This window comes from Lagenorhynchus albirostris, chromosome 6 (assembly GCF_949774975.1).
Source record: "Lagenorhynchus albirostris chromosome 6, mLagAlb1.1, whole genome shotgun sequence".
Classification (NCBI taxonomy): domain Eukaryota; kingdom Metazoa; phylum Chordata; class Mammalia; order Artiodactyla; family Delphinidae; genus Lagenorhynchus; species Lagenorhynchus albirostris.
Window position 1 is genome coordinate 319,506 of NC_083100.1, and position 15,108 is coordinate 334,613.

The 15,108-nt window shown below is 61.3% G+C and overlaps 1 protein-coding gene across 6 annotated transcripts; it reads right to left on the minus strand.

The window, feature by feature from the left end:
* Nucleotides 1–2,932: 2,932 nt before the first annotated feature.
* On the minus strand, nt 2,933–14,569 carry BOK (BCL2 family apoptosis regulator BOK). 6 transcript variants are annotated; one of them, XM_060151604.1, is made up of 7 exons: nt 14,305–14,569; nt 13,513–13,764; nt 10,676–10,804; nt 7,670–7,934; nt 5,621–5,763; nt 4,681–4,844; nt 2,933–3,689 (listed from the first exon to the last, which is right to left on the minus strand). In XM_060151604.1, exons 2-7 carry the CDS (start codon nt 13,733–13,735, stop codon nt 3,564–3,566), a joined length of 1,050 nt encoding a protein of 349 aa, XP_060007587.1. In that variant the 5' UTR covers nt 13,736–13,764; nt 14,305–14,569; the 3' UTR covers nt 2,933–3,563. The 6 variants fall into 6 exon arrangements, 5 of the variants coding, with proteins under 5 accessions (XP_060007587.1, XP_060007586.1, XP_060007588.1 ...); XM_060151603.1 differs by having other exon boundaries at nt 5,615–5,763; XR_009540987.1 differs by lacking the exon at nt 5,621–5,763 and having other exon boundaries at nt 3,549–3,689.
* Nucleotides 14,570–15,108: the final 539 nt, after the last annotated feature.

Sequence of the window (15,108 nt, forward strand, 5' to 3'; positions counted from 1 at the left end):
TTGCTTATGCAGAACATCCTACGTGACCCTATTGTCAAAAGTTTAAAACAAGGGACTTCCCTGGTGGCACAGTGGTTAAGAATCCGCTTGCCAGTGCAGGGGACATGGGTTCGAGCCCTGGTCGGGGAAGATCCCGCATGCCGTGGAGCAACTAAGCCCGTGCACCCTAGAGCCTGTGCTCCGCAACAAGAGAAGCCACCGCAATGAGAAGCCCGCACCTCAACAAAGAGTAGCCCCTGCTCACTGCAACTAGAGAAAGCCCGCGTGCAGCAACGAAGACCCAACCCAGCCAAAAATAAATGAATAAACATAAATAAATAATTTATTTTTTGAAAGTGTAAAACAAGATAAATTTTGCTTCACGTGGGTGTATAGCCCAGCTGCTGAGTGCCCCACCAGGCAGCCCTGCCATGGTTTATCCAGCAGACACCCTGATGCTGGGCATCTGGGTTGTTTCCAGTCTTTTGCTGATCAAATAATGTCACAATGAATAACTTTATGTACATGGCATTTTGGACATTGGCCAGCGTAGCTCTGGGATAGATTTCCAGAGGTAGCCAGTCCGAGGGTAAATGCATCTGTGACTTGTCCAAGTGTTGCCCCTCCCCCAGGGACTGTGCCATTTTGCTTCCCAGCAGTGTTGTGTGAGGGGACTTGCCTCCACCAACAAGAGTCTGTTGTCAGATTTGGATCTGGGCCAACCTGATCGGTGAGCAATGAGATCCTGCACGCAGTTCTTTTTTTTGGTTGTGCCACACCGCATTCGGGATCTTAGTTCCCCAACCAGGGATTGAACCCACACCCCCTGCAGTGGAAGAAGCGTGGAGTGGTAACCACCGGACCACCAGGGAAGTCCCTGCATTTCTCTTTTTTTGTCTTTTTCTTCTCGACTTTCGAAGCTTTTAAGTTCTTGTGAATTATAAACATTAATCCTAGTATTCCTGATTTTCAATGACCACCTTTCATGGAGGTGAAATGCACGGTTACAGCATGAACTTCACTCTTCCACAGTGTCCACAGGTGTACAGTTGAGTGGTATTTAGTACATTCCCAGTGTCATGCAACCATCAACCCTGTCTACTTCCAGGACACTTCTGTCACCCCAAGGAGAAACCCCGTACCCCCCGTACCCATTAAGCCACTCCCACTCTCTACCCACCCCCCCCACCCCCCGCCCTTGCTTCCTGTCTCAAGGTGCAGATACTTTTGAAAATGTTAAATGTTATTGGTTTTTTCCCAGAAAGTATTTTGTCTTTTCTTGCTCCTGGATTTTAAATCATGTTGAGGAAGATTCTGCTCACTCCCCAGTTAGGAAGAAATTCACCCATTGTTTCTAGAACTTGTTTCATTTTTCATGCTTGGCTGTTGGATCCGTTTGGAATTTGTTTTGTGTCTAATGTGACATACGCATTCGATTTGGTCTCTGAGTGTTAACTGGTTTGTCACATTTGCTCACAAGCCCGGCTCTTCCCACCTCATCATGGACTTGGTTCTCCAGGCACAGGGGTCTGTCTCTGGGGGTCCCGTGACCCTGCGCCTGCCTGTCTACATGCATTTGGCCTGGGGCCTGGTGGTCCAACAACAGACTCAGAGGCAGAGGCCTAGACCCTCCTCATTTCTCTTCTTTGAAGGGTTTTCCCGGCTGTTTTTGCCCTTCCCCCCCACCCCCACCCCCACCCCCACCCCACCTCATAGGAGCTTTTTTTTTTTTTTTTTTGCGGTACGCGGGCCTCTCACTGTTGTGGCCTCTCCCGTTGCGGAGCACAGGCTCCGGACGTGCAGGCCCAGCGGCCATGGCTCACAGGCCCAGCCGCTCCGCGGCATGTGGGATCTTCCCGGACCACGAACCCGCGTCCCCTGCCATCGGCAGGCGGACTCTCAACCACTGCGCCACCAGGAAAGCCCTATATGAACTTTATAATTAGCTTGTTTAGATCCAGAGGGGGAAAAACATTCTGATACTTTCATAAGGATTACGTTAAATTTACAAAGCTACTTAGAGAGCTGTCTTCTTTATGAGATCATTTTCCTCTGGAACATGGGATTTCTTCTGTCCTTCCAAGTCCAGGGTGTCTCTGAGGTACCTTCAGAGTTTGCCTCACATAGGGCTTCGCATTTCTCACTCCGTTTATACCCCGGCATGTCATCTTCTGTTGTTGTTGGAAACGGGGTGTCTCCTCCACTGCAGCCTCTAACCCAGTGTCCACGCAGATGCCTGGTCTCTCTCAGTGACCTTAAATCTGCGGCCTCCCTGACTCAGCGTCTGTAACATCACTTTCCCAGGCTGGAGACGTACCAAGGGATCGATCCTAGTGACGGAAGCAGGGTGGCAAAGGGACCTTCCTCTCCTCCCGCCCCCTTCCCTCTCGTCATCTGCCAGACTTCCCACTGCGAGCGCCCCTGGGTCCCATGCAGACAGAGCAGGCAGAGCTTGGAGAGGTGATGGGCTTGCAGGGGCGGCCGCCCCCTGGGAGGAAGCTGAGGAGAGGGGTCCTGTGGGGGGCCCTGGGGCCAGGAGGTGGGCGATGGGGGAAGGGGGGCAGCCCCCCTTGTGCACGGCAACCTCGCCTTTGGGCTCTTCCCCAGGAGGCTGGATGGGGAAGGGAAGACCCTAGCGGCCGTCTGGTCCACCCTGAGTCGTACAGAAAGGGAACCGGGGCTGAGAGAGGCCGCGTCCAGCACCGTGTGCCCGCTGCCAGGCCAGAGGCGGGGGGCGGGGGGGAGGGGGACTGAGGAACGTGGGGCGCAGCTGCTGGTGCACGCACGGGGGCAGCACGCGCGGGCATATATGCGCGCAGGCCCGGTGTGGCACAGGGCAGCACAGGTTGGCCTTGGTGAGGGAAGACGTGCGCCTGTGCTCCATCACGTCGGGCCGGCCTGCCATCTGTCGGGTCCCTGGCAGTCGCAGGACGGGTACCAGGAGCAGACGGGGTCACCCTCCACGGCTGCGGAACTTTATTGGGATTGGACAAACACACCATCCTTCTCGGTCGTGGGCCCCCGCGTCCACAGGACCCGGCCACACAGAGACCCACCCCGGTGCGCGGGGGACACGCCCTCCCTCTAGAAACAGGTGCAGCAACGACCACACGAGCCTTAGGCCCCACGGGCGGAGTCAGTAACACTCCACAGCTCCTCCGGCCTCGAGAGTCACCTTCAGGCCCAGAGTCCAGGCCCCCTGCCCAGGAGGACCGAGGCCAGCTCAGGTCCTGACGTGGGAACCGCACACAGATGGGGCCCGGCTCCCTTCCTTCAGGGCCTGGGACGTGACCCTGACTTTCTGGCTCTAGAAAGAAGGGGACCAGCGGGGGTTCCGGGGGAGGGGGAACGATGGGGAAGGGCCCCTGTCGGCCCTGAAGCCCAGCTCCAGGGCCAGGAAGCCCCCCTCTTCCCTGTCCAGAGGGCCTGGGTCTGTGGAGGAGGGGCTCAGGGCAGGGCTTCCAGCTTCGACGCGGGGCTCCGAGGGTCTTCCTGGCTTGGGTGGGGCGGAGGGTGATGCTTTCGGGGGCCGAGGGCCTCCCATGTAAGGGGGCCAGGCTGCGGCCCCTGCCCAAGCCAGCAGCTCATCTCTCCGGCAGCAGCATGAAGAACGCAGCCTTCAGGAAGCGGCCACAGCTGCAGAGCGCAGCCACGAGCCAGTGGGAGCGGAGGCCGGGGTCGGTGCTGACCACGCACTTGAGCACATCCGTCTGGGAGGGACGAGGAGGCAGTTAGGGAGTGGAGCGGAGAGGGTGTGGCCTGTGCCCCCCCCCCCCAACCCCGGGTCAGCCAGGTCGTCTGAGGGAATGCTCGAGGCCGTTTGGGAAGGCTTGTGGTCCAGCTGGATGGAAGCCTCCAGCATGGGACCCGACCCAACAGGTGGATTCAGATGGTGAGAGGGAAGGGAGGGGAGCCTGCTGGGCCCCCAGCCATGGTACCAGCTACCAGCTCGGCCACCTGCTGACATCCCAGTGTCCTTCTGCAGATGCTGTGGAGCCTGGGGTGCCAGGGAAGGACAAATCCCTTAGCACAGGAGCAGGAACTGAGCTTTCCAGAAGCCCAGTGAATGGCCACTCCTTACTTCCTTATTTCTTTCTAGTCCTGCTAAGAAATGAAGTACTATCCCTACAGCTTAACATTTGGCCGTGGTGTCAATCAGCATCCTGGCTGCCCTGGTGCCCAGCCTCAGCCGGGCTCCAGGACAGGATGGCAGGATGGGACAGCGGGAGGCCCACAGCCACGTGACTCATCCAGGAGGTGACATCCCCCCGCCCAGTGCCGCCTTCAGATGAGATCACAGCCCCAGTGGCCCCTCACCGCACCCCTTCTGGCTCCAGTCCCAGCAGAGGCTGAGCTCCGTCCCCTCCGCCAGTGTGCTTTGCACACCTTTGCCCACCATCCATTTTACAGAGGAGAAAACAGCTCTCCTACAGGTGCAGCTGCCCCGCAGTCCCCGAGGCCTGGCCAGGTGATCGGGGACATGGAGACTCTGACACCATCCCTGGGGGCGGGCGGCGGGTTTTAGCTCTGGAGTCGGGGGTGGTCAGACCCAGAGGGCCCACACTGGAGCTGGGCCGCAGGAGCCGTCCTGGGCTGGGCAGCCCCGGCCTCGCCCCTCCTCCAGCCCCGATCACCCCTGCCACTGCCAGCACTCAGGCGTTCAACCACCGCCCCCTTCCTGGCACCGCCATATTCCCTCACCCATCCACCGCGTCTCCGCAGCCAGGTCGCCAGGGTCTTGCGCACGAACTCCCCGAGGCAGTCAACGAGGGCGTGGACCAGGGCGGGCTGGGCCTGTCGCACGCAGTCCACGGCCAGCCCCGCAGCCACTGAGTACAGGGACACAACCTTGCCCCAGGTGATTCCTGCAGGGAGAGAAATGGGTGCTGGTCACCAAAGGCCACCAAGACCCAGCTCGAGGCCAGCCCGCAGGGTCACGTGAGGGGGCTGAGCCTTTCTGAGCCACACCCCTGCCATTCCGCTGGTGACTGGGGTCGACACCCGGGGCAGCCTCAACCCACAGCTCCCACCAGACGGGGAGCTCGGTCAGCTGGCGGCTGTGCGAGTCCCAGCCACCGTCTGCTGCAGGTCAGTCCTGCAACCGTCACACGTCGTTCTCAGGCGGGGATGTCTCGAGCCTGCGTTACACACCTGCACACCTGGGCCAGGGCCTGGCAATGACCCTGCACAGCCCAGTATCTGCTGGAGGAGGTGATGGAGCAGAAAGGCAAAGAGGAGGCTGAGCAGGTCAAGGGGGCTCAGTGACTCGGCACTGGATGTGATAAACAGGAAGCAGGTTCCATCTGCGCCTGCCCCCAGCACAGCCCGGCGAGGACAGAGGATGTTCTCCTTGTAAAGAAGCTGAGGCCCCGGGAGGAATGGCCTTGCCCAGACCACCAAGCTACTGGGGGCAGAACTGAGATGGAGCCCACCTGGGAGGAAAGACAGATGAATGACAGTCTGGGGAACAGTGCTTGCCAGTTGTATAAGGTTCCTTAATATAGAAAGAGATTTTATAAATCAATGAGAAAAAGAGAGAAACCTTTCAAAAGAAATACGAACACAGAATACAAACGGCTGATTCACAAAAGAAGAAGCATTAACAGTACATGAAAGACACATGAAAGATGCTCACCCTCACCGATAAACAAAGAAGTGTACATTAGAACGCGATGTAAATTATAGTCTATCAGACAAAATTCCAAGTGGCAATGTGAAGATCCATGTAACTCTGCAGCCTGGTAACTGTGATGCAAAAGACAGCTGGAGGGCACCCAGCACCACCTGTGAAAGGACACAAACGTGGGTGCCCCGCCTGAGTCCTAGAAGGAAGCAGCACAGGCAGGGAGGAAGCATGCCCCTCAACCCATGTTCACACCACAGCTGGGACAGTCTGTCATAAGAGCACAAGTCAGTGCGAATGAATCCCTGTTCACAGTCGCCAAAAGGTGGAAATGACAAAACGTAAATAAGCAGTGAGTGGAAAAGCACAATGTGGTCCAGCCACACAGCGGAATGATATTTGGCCTCAAAGTGGAAGGAAGCGCTGACAGGGCCGCAACCTGATGAACCTTGAAAACATCGCGCTCAGTGAAAGAAGCAGACTTGAAAGGCCACACATATCGTATGAGTCCATTCCTATGAAATGTGCAGGACTGTCAGATCCGTGGAGACAGAAAGCAGACCAGTGGTCCCTGGGGGCTGCAGGAGGGGGCCAGGCAGTGACAGCCTAATGGGAATGGGTGTTCTTCCCACTGGCAAAGAACTTGGAGAGGTGGTGGTTGCACGATAGTGTGCATGCATTCAACGCCACTGAATCATACACTTTAAAATGGTTAACTGGGACTTCCCTGGCGGTCTAGTGGTTAGGACTCTGTGCTTCCACTGCAGGGGGAATGGGTTCAATCCTTGGTCGGGGAACTAAGATCCCACATGCCGCGTGGTGTAGCCAATAAATAATAAATAAATAAAATGGTTAATTGTACGTCATGTGAATTTCACCTCAACGAAAATTTTAAAACCCCGTAAATCAGGCCAGGCCACTCCCCAACTCTCCTGTTACTGTCCCTTCCCATCTCCTTCAAAGTAAATCCAAGTCTGAAGTCCCACCTGAGCTGGCTGCTGGCCCCTCTGAGGCCCCCTTGTCCTGCGACATGGCCTCATGCGTGCTATCCCAGCCTCACCACTGCCTGCAGGGCTCCCTCACCCCCAGGGCTCTGCCCAAGGTCCTCCCTCTAAGGGCCACGCAGACCGTGATGGCATCAGGTCCTGGTGACGCTGCCGTCACACCACGCTCCCCATTGACCAACTGCTCGTGGGTGCCAGCCCTGGCGGGCTCTGTGCTGCTCACAGCTGTGCCCTTGGCACCCCCAGGCTTGGCGTCCTGCAGGTACCCACCACCACCAGGGGACAGGTGAAGGGTCAGCATGGCAGGGCGGGGATCAAGAGAATGCACACGCGTTCTGCGGTGCTGTGTGGAGAGGTGAGCTCCACGTGATGGCCACGTTTTACCTGGAGAGGAAAGCCCTGGTCCGGAAGGTGCCGGCAGGGTGGTCTCTGGGAGGTGGGGCTCAGGTATGTCCTATTTTCTTTGAGGTCTTTGTGTTCTTTTTTACGGAGATATAATCTCACTAGCGTAAATTCATCCTTTTAAAGTGTGAGATCCAGTGTTTTTAGCATATTGACAATGTTGTACAACCACCACCACTATCGAATTCTAGACATTTTCACTCCAAATCACTGTCCCCAGGAGCATCACACCCCTGTCACCCCAGCCCTGGTAACCTCTAATCTACTCTGTCTCTGTGGATTACCTGTTCTGGACGTTTCACGAATGCAGTGACACAGTAGGTCCCACTTTGTGTCTGACTCCGTTCACTGAGCAAAATGTTTTCAAGGTTCCTCCGTGCTGTCCTGGTGTGAGCACCTCATTCCTTGTTACGGCCGAATAACGTTCCATCGAGTGGATGGACCACCCATCAGGAAACGAGCACGTGGGCTGTTGGCCCCTCCGGCCGTGGGGATACGCGGCTCTGAACACTCGTGTGCAAGCCCTTGTGTGGACATGTGGCTTCCTTTCTCAGGGGTCAAAACCGAGGAGCGGAACTGCCGGGTCAGGGGGTGACCCCGTCAGAGTTACCATTGGAGAAGCTGCCAGACCACTTCACGCCCTGACTCTTCACAGCCTCACCCGTGCTGAGTTCTCTGAAGTTTTGCCTTGAGTGCCCCAGTGGGCGCGAGGTGGCATCTTCTTGTGGTTTGATGGGTGTTTCCCTGGTGACTGATGATACTGAGCAACTTCTCATGCACGTACTGGCTGTTCATACATCTTCCTTGAAGAGATGTCCATTCAGACCCTTTGCTCTTTTTAAAGTGAGGTGGTCTTTTTAGTACTGATTTCTGAGAGTTCTTTATCTCATGTGTTTTCTGATCTTTCCGTGGTGAAATATTTTGCTCTTGTAATGAGAAGAAAAAAATGAAAACACTTGCCAACTTTCAGTTTTTCCACTGAAGGGAACCGAGAAGCGCCTGCAGCCAAGACGCAGCCTGGAACAGCGCCCCCTGCCTCTGCCTTCGCGGGGGCTCAGCCACGTGGGGAGGCCACCTGGAACCCTGCCCTGCAGTCCTCGAGCCGTGCACGTCACCGGCTACAGCCAGAGCAGGTGAGGGGCCGGCCGGGACGACGAGGGGGAGGAATATCCAGCCCGGGGGGTCAGCACGTGCAAGACCCAGCTGCTTGGGAGAGGCTGCGGGCAGAGACGGGCAGGGCCGGCAAGCATCTGATGGCTGGAGCTTGCCTGGTGGCAAGAGGGCCTGAGGACCGGGAAGGCTGGGATGAACAAGGGGTGAAGGGAGACCTCGGGTGGGCGGGAAGCGGGAGGGTGCGTGCGGCAGCCACGGGCTGGTCGGGGGGTGGGCTGAGAGCCCGTCGGCAGCACAAGGGGTGGCCCGCAGCCCTGTACTCCACGGAGCCTGTCCCTGCTCCCCTTTCAGGTGGCTCTGAGGTCCACAGAGGTTAAGAACCACTTGCAGGTCACACAGCCCATGAGGGGCTGGGCGCCCCAAAGCACCAGAGGGGCAGGTGGCAGTGTGGAGGCCACCACAACAAAAGGGTAGGGCCAGCTGGGTGGGGCGGGGATGCTTGATCGCAGAGAAGTACATCCTGCTCTGGTTTCAAGCGAAAAATCACGGGCTTTAAACTGAACTCCCCAAGTGAAAGAAGCCGCTGGTACCCTGTGCCCATTCATCACGGCCACACCTTCCTCCCCGCCCCTCCCCCTCCCCGCCCTGCCCCAGCCCCCGCCTCCTCCTTCCAGAACCCAGAGCCCTTCTGGGCACGTCTCCGGGCCCGTCAGGCACTGAGCAAGCGGGGCAGGCAGGGGTGGGCGCTTCGTCCCGGCTGCCCGCCCTCTGTCCCTGCCCACACACCAGCCACCTCCCCGGGGCCCAGCCGCCCCCCGCCCCCTCAGTCCCGAACACCAGCGGCCGCAGCCGCATTCTCAGAGATGACCCTTCCTTTTAAAGCCAGCCCTCGCTCTAAGCCAGCTGCCTGCGCACCCGACAGCGGAGACAGACACCGGCGGCCACCCACGCGCCAGCGTCAGGCCTGACGGGAGCCCAGGGAGGGCCCAGGGCGGCTGTCAGCTCCCTTCCCTGGCCTGCCCAGGTCACCGCGAGGGCACCCGGGTCAGGACTGCCAGACCTCCTGGGCATCCCACACCTCTCACCAGCCCCCTCCCTCCCAGGCACTCCCCCGTGAAGTCCTGGCCACCCAGTGACGCCCTGGAGGCTGGGTCCTGCAGCCGGGGGTCCCGCGTCCCTGCCACGCCAGCCTGCCCACCAGGGGTCGGAGGGGCCTCCCCGAGAGGGGACAGTGCAGGGCAACACCCAGAGGGTGCGGTCAGCGGGCTGGGGGCCCTCTGATGGGATGCGGCAGCCCCAGCCCCTCCACCGGCCTCCTTTCTTCTGCCGGTGGGCGGAGGTCCCCCATGGGGTGGGACTGTGGCTCCCGGCGCCCTCTGCCCCAAAGCCCTGCTGCCGTCCCAACCATCCGACGGCTAAGGAACGGCAAGGGGTGTTCCAAGGTCACGCCGCTGGTCGACGACAGACCCAAAGCCGCCCGCAGAAGGGGCCCGTCCTCCCCAAAGCCCTTCCCACCCTCGATGCCACGTGGCCACTCACACCCCCACTCCACCAGGATGCACCCCGGGAACACTCTGGCTCTGGGGCCCCCAAGCCCCCCTCCTTGAGGGCTGGGACTGGCCATCCCGTCCATCACAGGGTCCCCAGGCCCAGGGCAGCGCCAGACAGTGCTGGGGAAACCTCAGTGGGATCGGCTGATGGGGCAGGTGCTGCACTGGGCTGGGGGCTTCGGTCACCTGATGGCCAGCAGCGCCTGGCGCCTGCTACGTACCAGGACACAGGACCGAGGTGGACACGCAGGGCAGGGGCGCCAGAACAGGGCACGAGGTCACGGGTGGGGAGACGAGGTCTGTGGACCTCAGGGAGCCCAGCAGGCCCCAGGAGGCGGCGTGGGAACGAGAGGGGGTTTTGGGGGATGAGTCCTAGAGTTTCCTGGGAGCCTGGAGGCAGGTGTGCAGACCGGAAGCAGCACGAGCTGAACTCAGGGCGAGGGCACACGGAGGAGGGGCAGACGTCACCTGCTCCTAGGGCCCAGGTGGAGGCTCCGGGAGATCCACAGGTGACTGCGGGCCAGCCGGGTGAGACAGGTATGTCAACATTCTCCAAACGTGTGCCGGTGAGCCGCTCCACCAGGGACTCCCACCCTAGTGCACCCCTCCCACTGTGGGGGCTGTTCTGCGACCTGCCTCTGACCAACAGACTCAGGCTCAGTGACACGGCGACTTCTTACGTCAAAAGAGCCTGGCGGCGCCCACTTGGGCTGCTTGGGACCTGCGGCCACGCCGTGAGAAGCCCAAGCCCCACAGGACACGTACTGCCACACGCAGAACAGCCCCACCCCACTCCAGCCAACAGTCAGCACCAACTGGCAGCCTGGGACATGCAGCCCAGACAGGGCTTCCGGTCACTGCAGCCCCAGGACCGCACAAGAGGCCCACTGTCCTTGGACCCAGGGAGGCTCCCCTGAGAGCCCACCCAGCGCTGCAGCCCCGGCCCTGACCCACAGACCCTGGGCCATGCCAGCAGTGTGGGCCCCCTGGACACACAGGCCTACCTGCAGAAACGATCTGGGCCGCCACAGCCAGGAAGGCGTCGGTCACCACGGTCTCGGACTGCAGGGGGATGTTCAGCTGGCGGGCCACGTTGCGGTAGACGCGGGGCCGGATCAGCTCCAGCTCGTCCGCTGCGGTCACACAGGCGGGTCAGAGGTGGTCACACCCACGGGGTGCGGGGCCCACGCGGGCCTGGGGCCAGCCCACTCCTCAGCCTGCGGCCACAGCTGGGGACCCTGATCCCAGCCCTATTCCTGACCCCTCGACCCGTCACATGCCCACCCACGAGACACCACCCCAGAACCCCCGGGGACAAGACCAGGGAGGTGCGGTGGGCACCCCCAGGCCTGCCTCTGGGGCCTGTCCCCTCTGCCGAGCCAGCCACGCCCACCCTCCCCCCAGGGCAGAGCCGGCTGGGCCGGTGGGGCGGGCACCCCAGCAGTGCCTGACCAGTGACTCACAGCCCGCAGCCAGCTGCATGGGAGGGCGGTAGTCTGACAGGCAAGCAGCCAGCCCGACATGGGCGTGGACTGTGTCAGCGACCCCACACCGGTGGGGAGCCCGGCTGCTGCCCCACAGGGGTGTCCTCGCTCAGGCGCCAGCACCATTCAGTGAACCAAGAAAAGGAGCCACCACCCGGGGCCGCCAGCACCACACAGGGTCAGACCTCGGCTCCCGGGGCCAAGCGGGGGTATCTGGATGGGGCGGCCGCACGTGGCAGCGGGAGGCCCTGTCAAGGGCGCTGCCTGCACGTGTACCCGCTGCAGCGCCCCTGGCAGTCACGTGCCGGGAGTCCCACACAGCCCTCGGACTGGGCATCCCCCAACCCAGCCGCCTCTCCGCCAAAGCAAACAGGAAAACGCTTCCGACTGGAAGTCCAGGCGATAAGGGCTCCGAGTCACCCATGGGGCCAGATGCACTCCATCTAATTAATTAAGATCTGGAACCAGAGGAGGACTGCGGGGAGGCTGGCAGAACGATGCGGGAGGGAGCATGGAAACTCCCAGGGCTGGCCTGGCTGTTCCCACATACAGACCCCGGGGTCTACTGGGGACTGACCCCAACTCGACCCGGGCCTCTTCCTGTTTGCTGCTGCTCCAGGAGCGGGGCGTCTGTGCTCGGGAGGAACTGGGGGTACGCTGGGGACAGGGAGACAGCTCCAGGCCATGACTGGTGGGGAAGGGGCGGTCACGCTGAGCAGCTGCAAGGGCGGATGCTTTGGTGGTTCAAGCCATCTCCCTCCAGGGTCCCCTTAGCCATCTCGCAGGAACTGAACCCCAGGGACTGGCCGTGATGAGGCCGGATGCTGGAGGAGGGCCTGAAGGCCTGGCCCCTGAGAGGGCCAGCGCAGGGCACTTGGCCGGACTCTGCTCCTCCAGCCCTGGCCGGAAGCATCCCAGGCTCTCCGGGTCTGAGGTCACAGTGTTGAAGGGACAGATACCGGCCCGGTCTGATTAGCAGAGCCCAAAGCAGGGCTTTTCAGAAAGTTCAAACAGTAGGGACCCCGGGCCCAAGGTAGAGGCAGCCCCGAGCCGCTGCTCGCAGGCAAGGAGATGGAGCTGGGGGCAGGCAGGGCAGAGGCAGGATCTCCTCCTGGCCACTCCAGGGGCTCTTGGGAGGTCAAGACACCATATCCACCAGGACCCTCTGGAGTGCTCCCCCAGTGTTGTCCCCACAGCCCAACTGGAAGAGGTGGCTCGGGCGCTGACCTCAGGGGAGTCCAGGCACTCTGGGCCTCTGGCTGATCCCCCAAACCCCACTTGCTCCCCTCCCCTGAGACCCAGGCGGGACACCGCACCCCTGGCAGCCCTCTGCAATGGCCCCTCGGCATCTGTGTGTCTCCCCTGGACCCCAACACTCCTGTGCAGGCCAGGTCTACACAACCCTGCCCCCAGGGTCCACACAAAACACGGCAAGCAGACGCGCAAGCCAGCCTGAGGAGGGGAGGGCGTCCGCTTTCACAGGGCGTTCCCTCCAACCAGGGCTCCCCTGGAGAGCCACCTGGTCAGGGCTCCATCTGCGCTGCCACACCTCCCCGTGTGCACACGCTTGGGGTGGAACTGTCACACTGGATGTGGCAGGGCTGGGCAGCCTCAGTCCCCGTGGAGAGGTGGACTGACTGAGTCAGCTGGGCCGGTCCCTCCCCCTCTGGGGTCCTTGGAGAAGGTGGAGACAGTTACCGGGCTGTGTGTGACCCCACAGTCAAGTACCTCCAGATGTCCACTCAGCTAGCGTCCAGGTGAGATCCTGGGCTGCCTAGCCTCACGGTGGCTCAGCCCTCCTGGGGCACTGAATTTCGCCGGGAGCCCTAAGAGGCCTCCTAATCGAGAGAAGAGCGACCCACGGCAGGATCTGCGCCAGTAACTGCAAGGACCTATTCTCCAAAACAAACAGCAGGACACGTGGTCCGACAAAGGATTTTTGTGCCCAGCTGAGCACAAGGGTCACTCAGGAAGTTTAGCCACCCAAACATCATTCTTCCCGGAGCTGTCTATCCTTTATGGCCAGAGTGTCTGAAATCCGGGCTGAGCAGGCAAATGCGGGGAGGTCTTTGGCGGGTGCACAGGCGAGCCTGAGGGGGGACTGGAAGAGTGGGGTGCTGGAGGGATCATCGGTCTGGGTGCGCCCGCCTTGTGCGCCGGGTTACTCAGGGCACACCGGACCAGCCCCTTCTCTGCCCCAGAGGGGAGACCGAGGCCCAGCAGGGGCGGGTGCCGGCGCGGTCACCGGCGGGCGGGCCAGTGCAGGGACAGCTGTACCCCGAGGCGCAGCAGGGCCGCCCCGCTGGCCGGCTTTGGAGGGTAAGCCTGGGATCCCGCCCGCCGAGGCCCGCACTCACCCAGGCGCAGCAGCACCGTGCACACTTCGGCCAGGCGGCCGCCGGGGGCGGGCGCGGCGCGCTCCGGCGCGCTCCAGGCGAGGCCGGCGCGCAGCAGCCGCGCGTGCACGAACTCCCGGCCGAGCGCCTTGGCCTGGGCCACCAGCTCCTTGTCGGTGGGCGAGCGGTCAAAGGCGTCCATGATCTCGGCGGCGAAGACCGAGGAGCGCCGCAGCACCTCCATGGCGGGGACGCGGGCGGGGGGCGCCGCACCTGCGGGCAGAGGGTGCTCAGACGGGCCCGCCCCGCCGCCCCGGCCTGGCTGGCGGAGGGGAAGGTCGGCCGCGCGACAACGGCGGGCAGCGGGGAGCGTGGAAGGGGCGCGGCGTGCGCCTAGATCGCGTGCGTGCGCCGGGCCGGAGCGCACAGAGAGGCCGGGCCGGCGCGGCTCTGGGGAAGGGCTTCGGCCAGCTGCGGGTAAGCGTTCCTGTTTGTGCCCCAAATCTTTAAAAGCGCGGTGTCACCTTCTTTTAGATGCCGAACTCAATCTCAAAGATCCCCACGGGTGCCGGGGATAGGAAGGACCTCGGGGAAATGGCGATTGGCTCTGGGGCCGCCGTGCCCGCGCTCGAAGACGAGTGCGCGGGCGGCGGAGGCGTGGGCGGGGGGCATGGCCCGACCTGCTCCCAACCGGCGGCAGCCGGGACCCCGGCCCGGCCCAGCGTCCGGGGCCACCACCCACCTCCGCGCCTCGCCGTCCTCGGTGTTTGTCCCCGGCCTCCCCGTTCCCATGGCGCGACCCGCCCTGCTCACCTCTCCCGCCGCATGTCTCGGGCGCGGGGGCTGGGGAGGAGCGCTGGCCTCAGTATCTGCTGGCCGCCGTCTCCGCAGATCTGGATCCTTCCATTCAAACTGGCGAGGACGCGCGCCCCGCCCCGGCGCCCGCCCTGTCCACGCCTGAGCCGGGCTGGAGCGCTGAGGGCGCGGGGTCTCGGGCCCTACGGGGGCTCCGGCGGCGGCGTCGGGGGCGAGGCGAGTGCGGGCAGCACAGCGCAACTTTCCGCCGGGCGATAGGCGAGGCTTGGGGCTTTGCCTTCTAAGGGAAAGACAACCCCGGGGCGGAGCCACGGCCAGAGCTTCCCCGCCGCCTCACCGCTTAAGGAGGACCGAGCGAGTTCCCGGTATGCGCTCAAGGAGGGCCACGGGGCAGGAGCTGTCCCCCACTGTCCCAGTGATTAGGACCTGGCTCTGGCACCAGCCGCCTGGATTCACAGCCGGCTTCATTATCGTATCGATTCCTAGAGGTTCTTTATATATTCTGGATGCTCTGTCCCTGGTCTTACACATGGCTTGGTATTGGAGGTGGGTACTTGGATTTGCATTGTATGGAAGGTATTGCAAATACCTTCTGCCATTCTGTGGTTTGCTGTTGCTTATATTGAACAGGAATTTTCTCAGTGACATCCAATTTATCGATCTTTTCTCATGTTTAGTGCTTTTTTATTAGGATATTCTCCCGTGTTTTCTTTTAGAAGCTTAATTGTTTTAGCATTCTCATTTAGATCTATGGTGGATCACAAATTAATTCCTGTGAATATTGTGGTAGGGGGTCAGAGC

Coding starts and splice junctions, on each gene's coding strand:
- BOK (XM_060151603.1), bottom strand. CDS start 13,735: ATGGAGGTGCTGCGGCGCTCCTCGGTCTTCGCCGCCGAGATCATGGAC. Junction 10,805..13,512: donor CACGGTGCTGCTGCGCCTGG/GTGAGTGCGGGC, acceptor GTGTGACCGCAG/CGGACGAGCTGGAGCTGATC. Junction 4,845..5,614: donor TTCTTTGTTTATCGGTGAGG/GTGAGCATCTTT, acceptor CTCTCCCTGCAG/GAATCACCTGGGGCAAGGTT.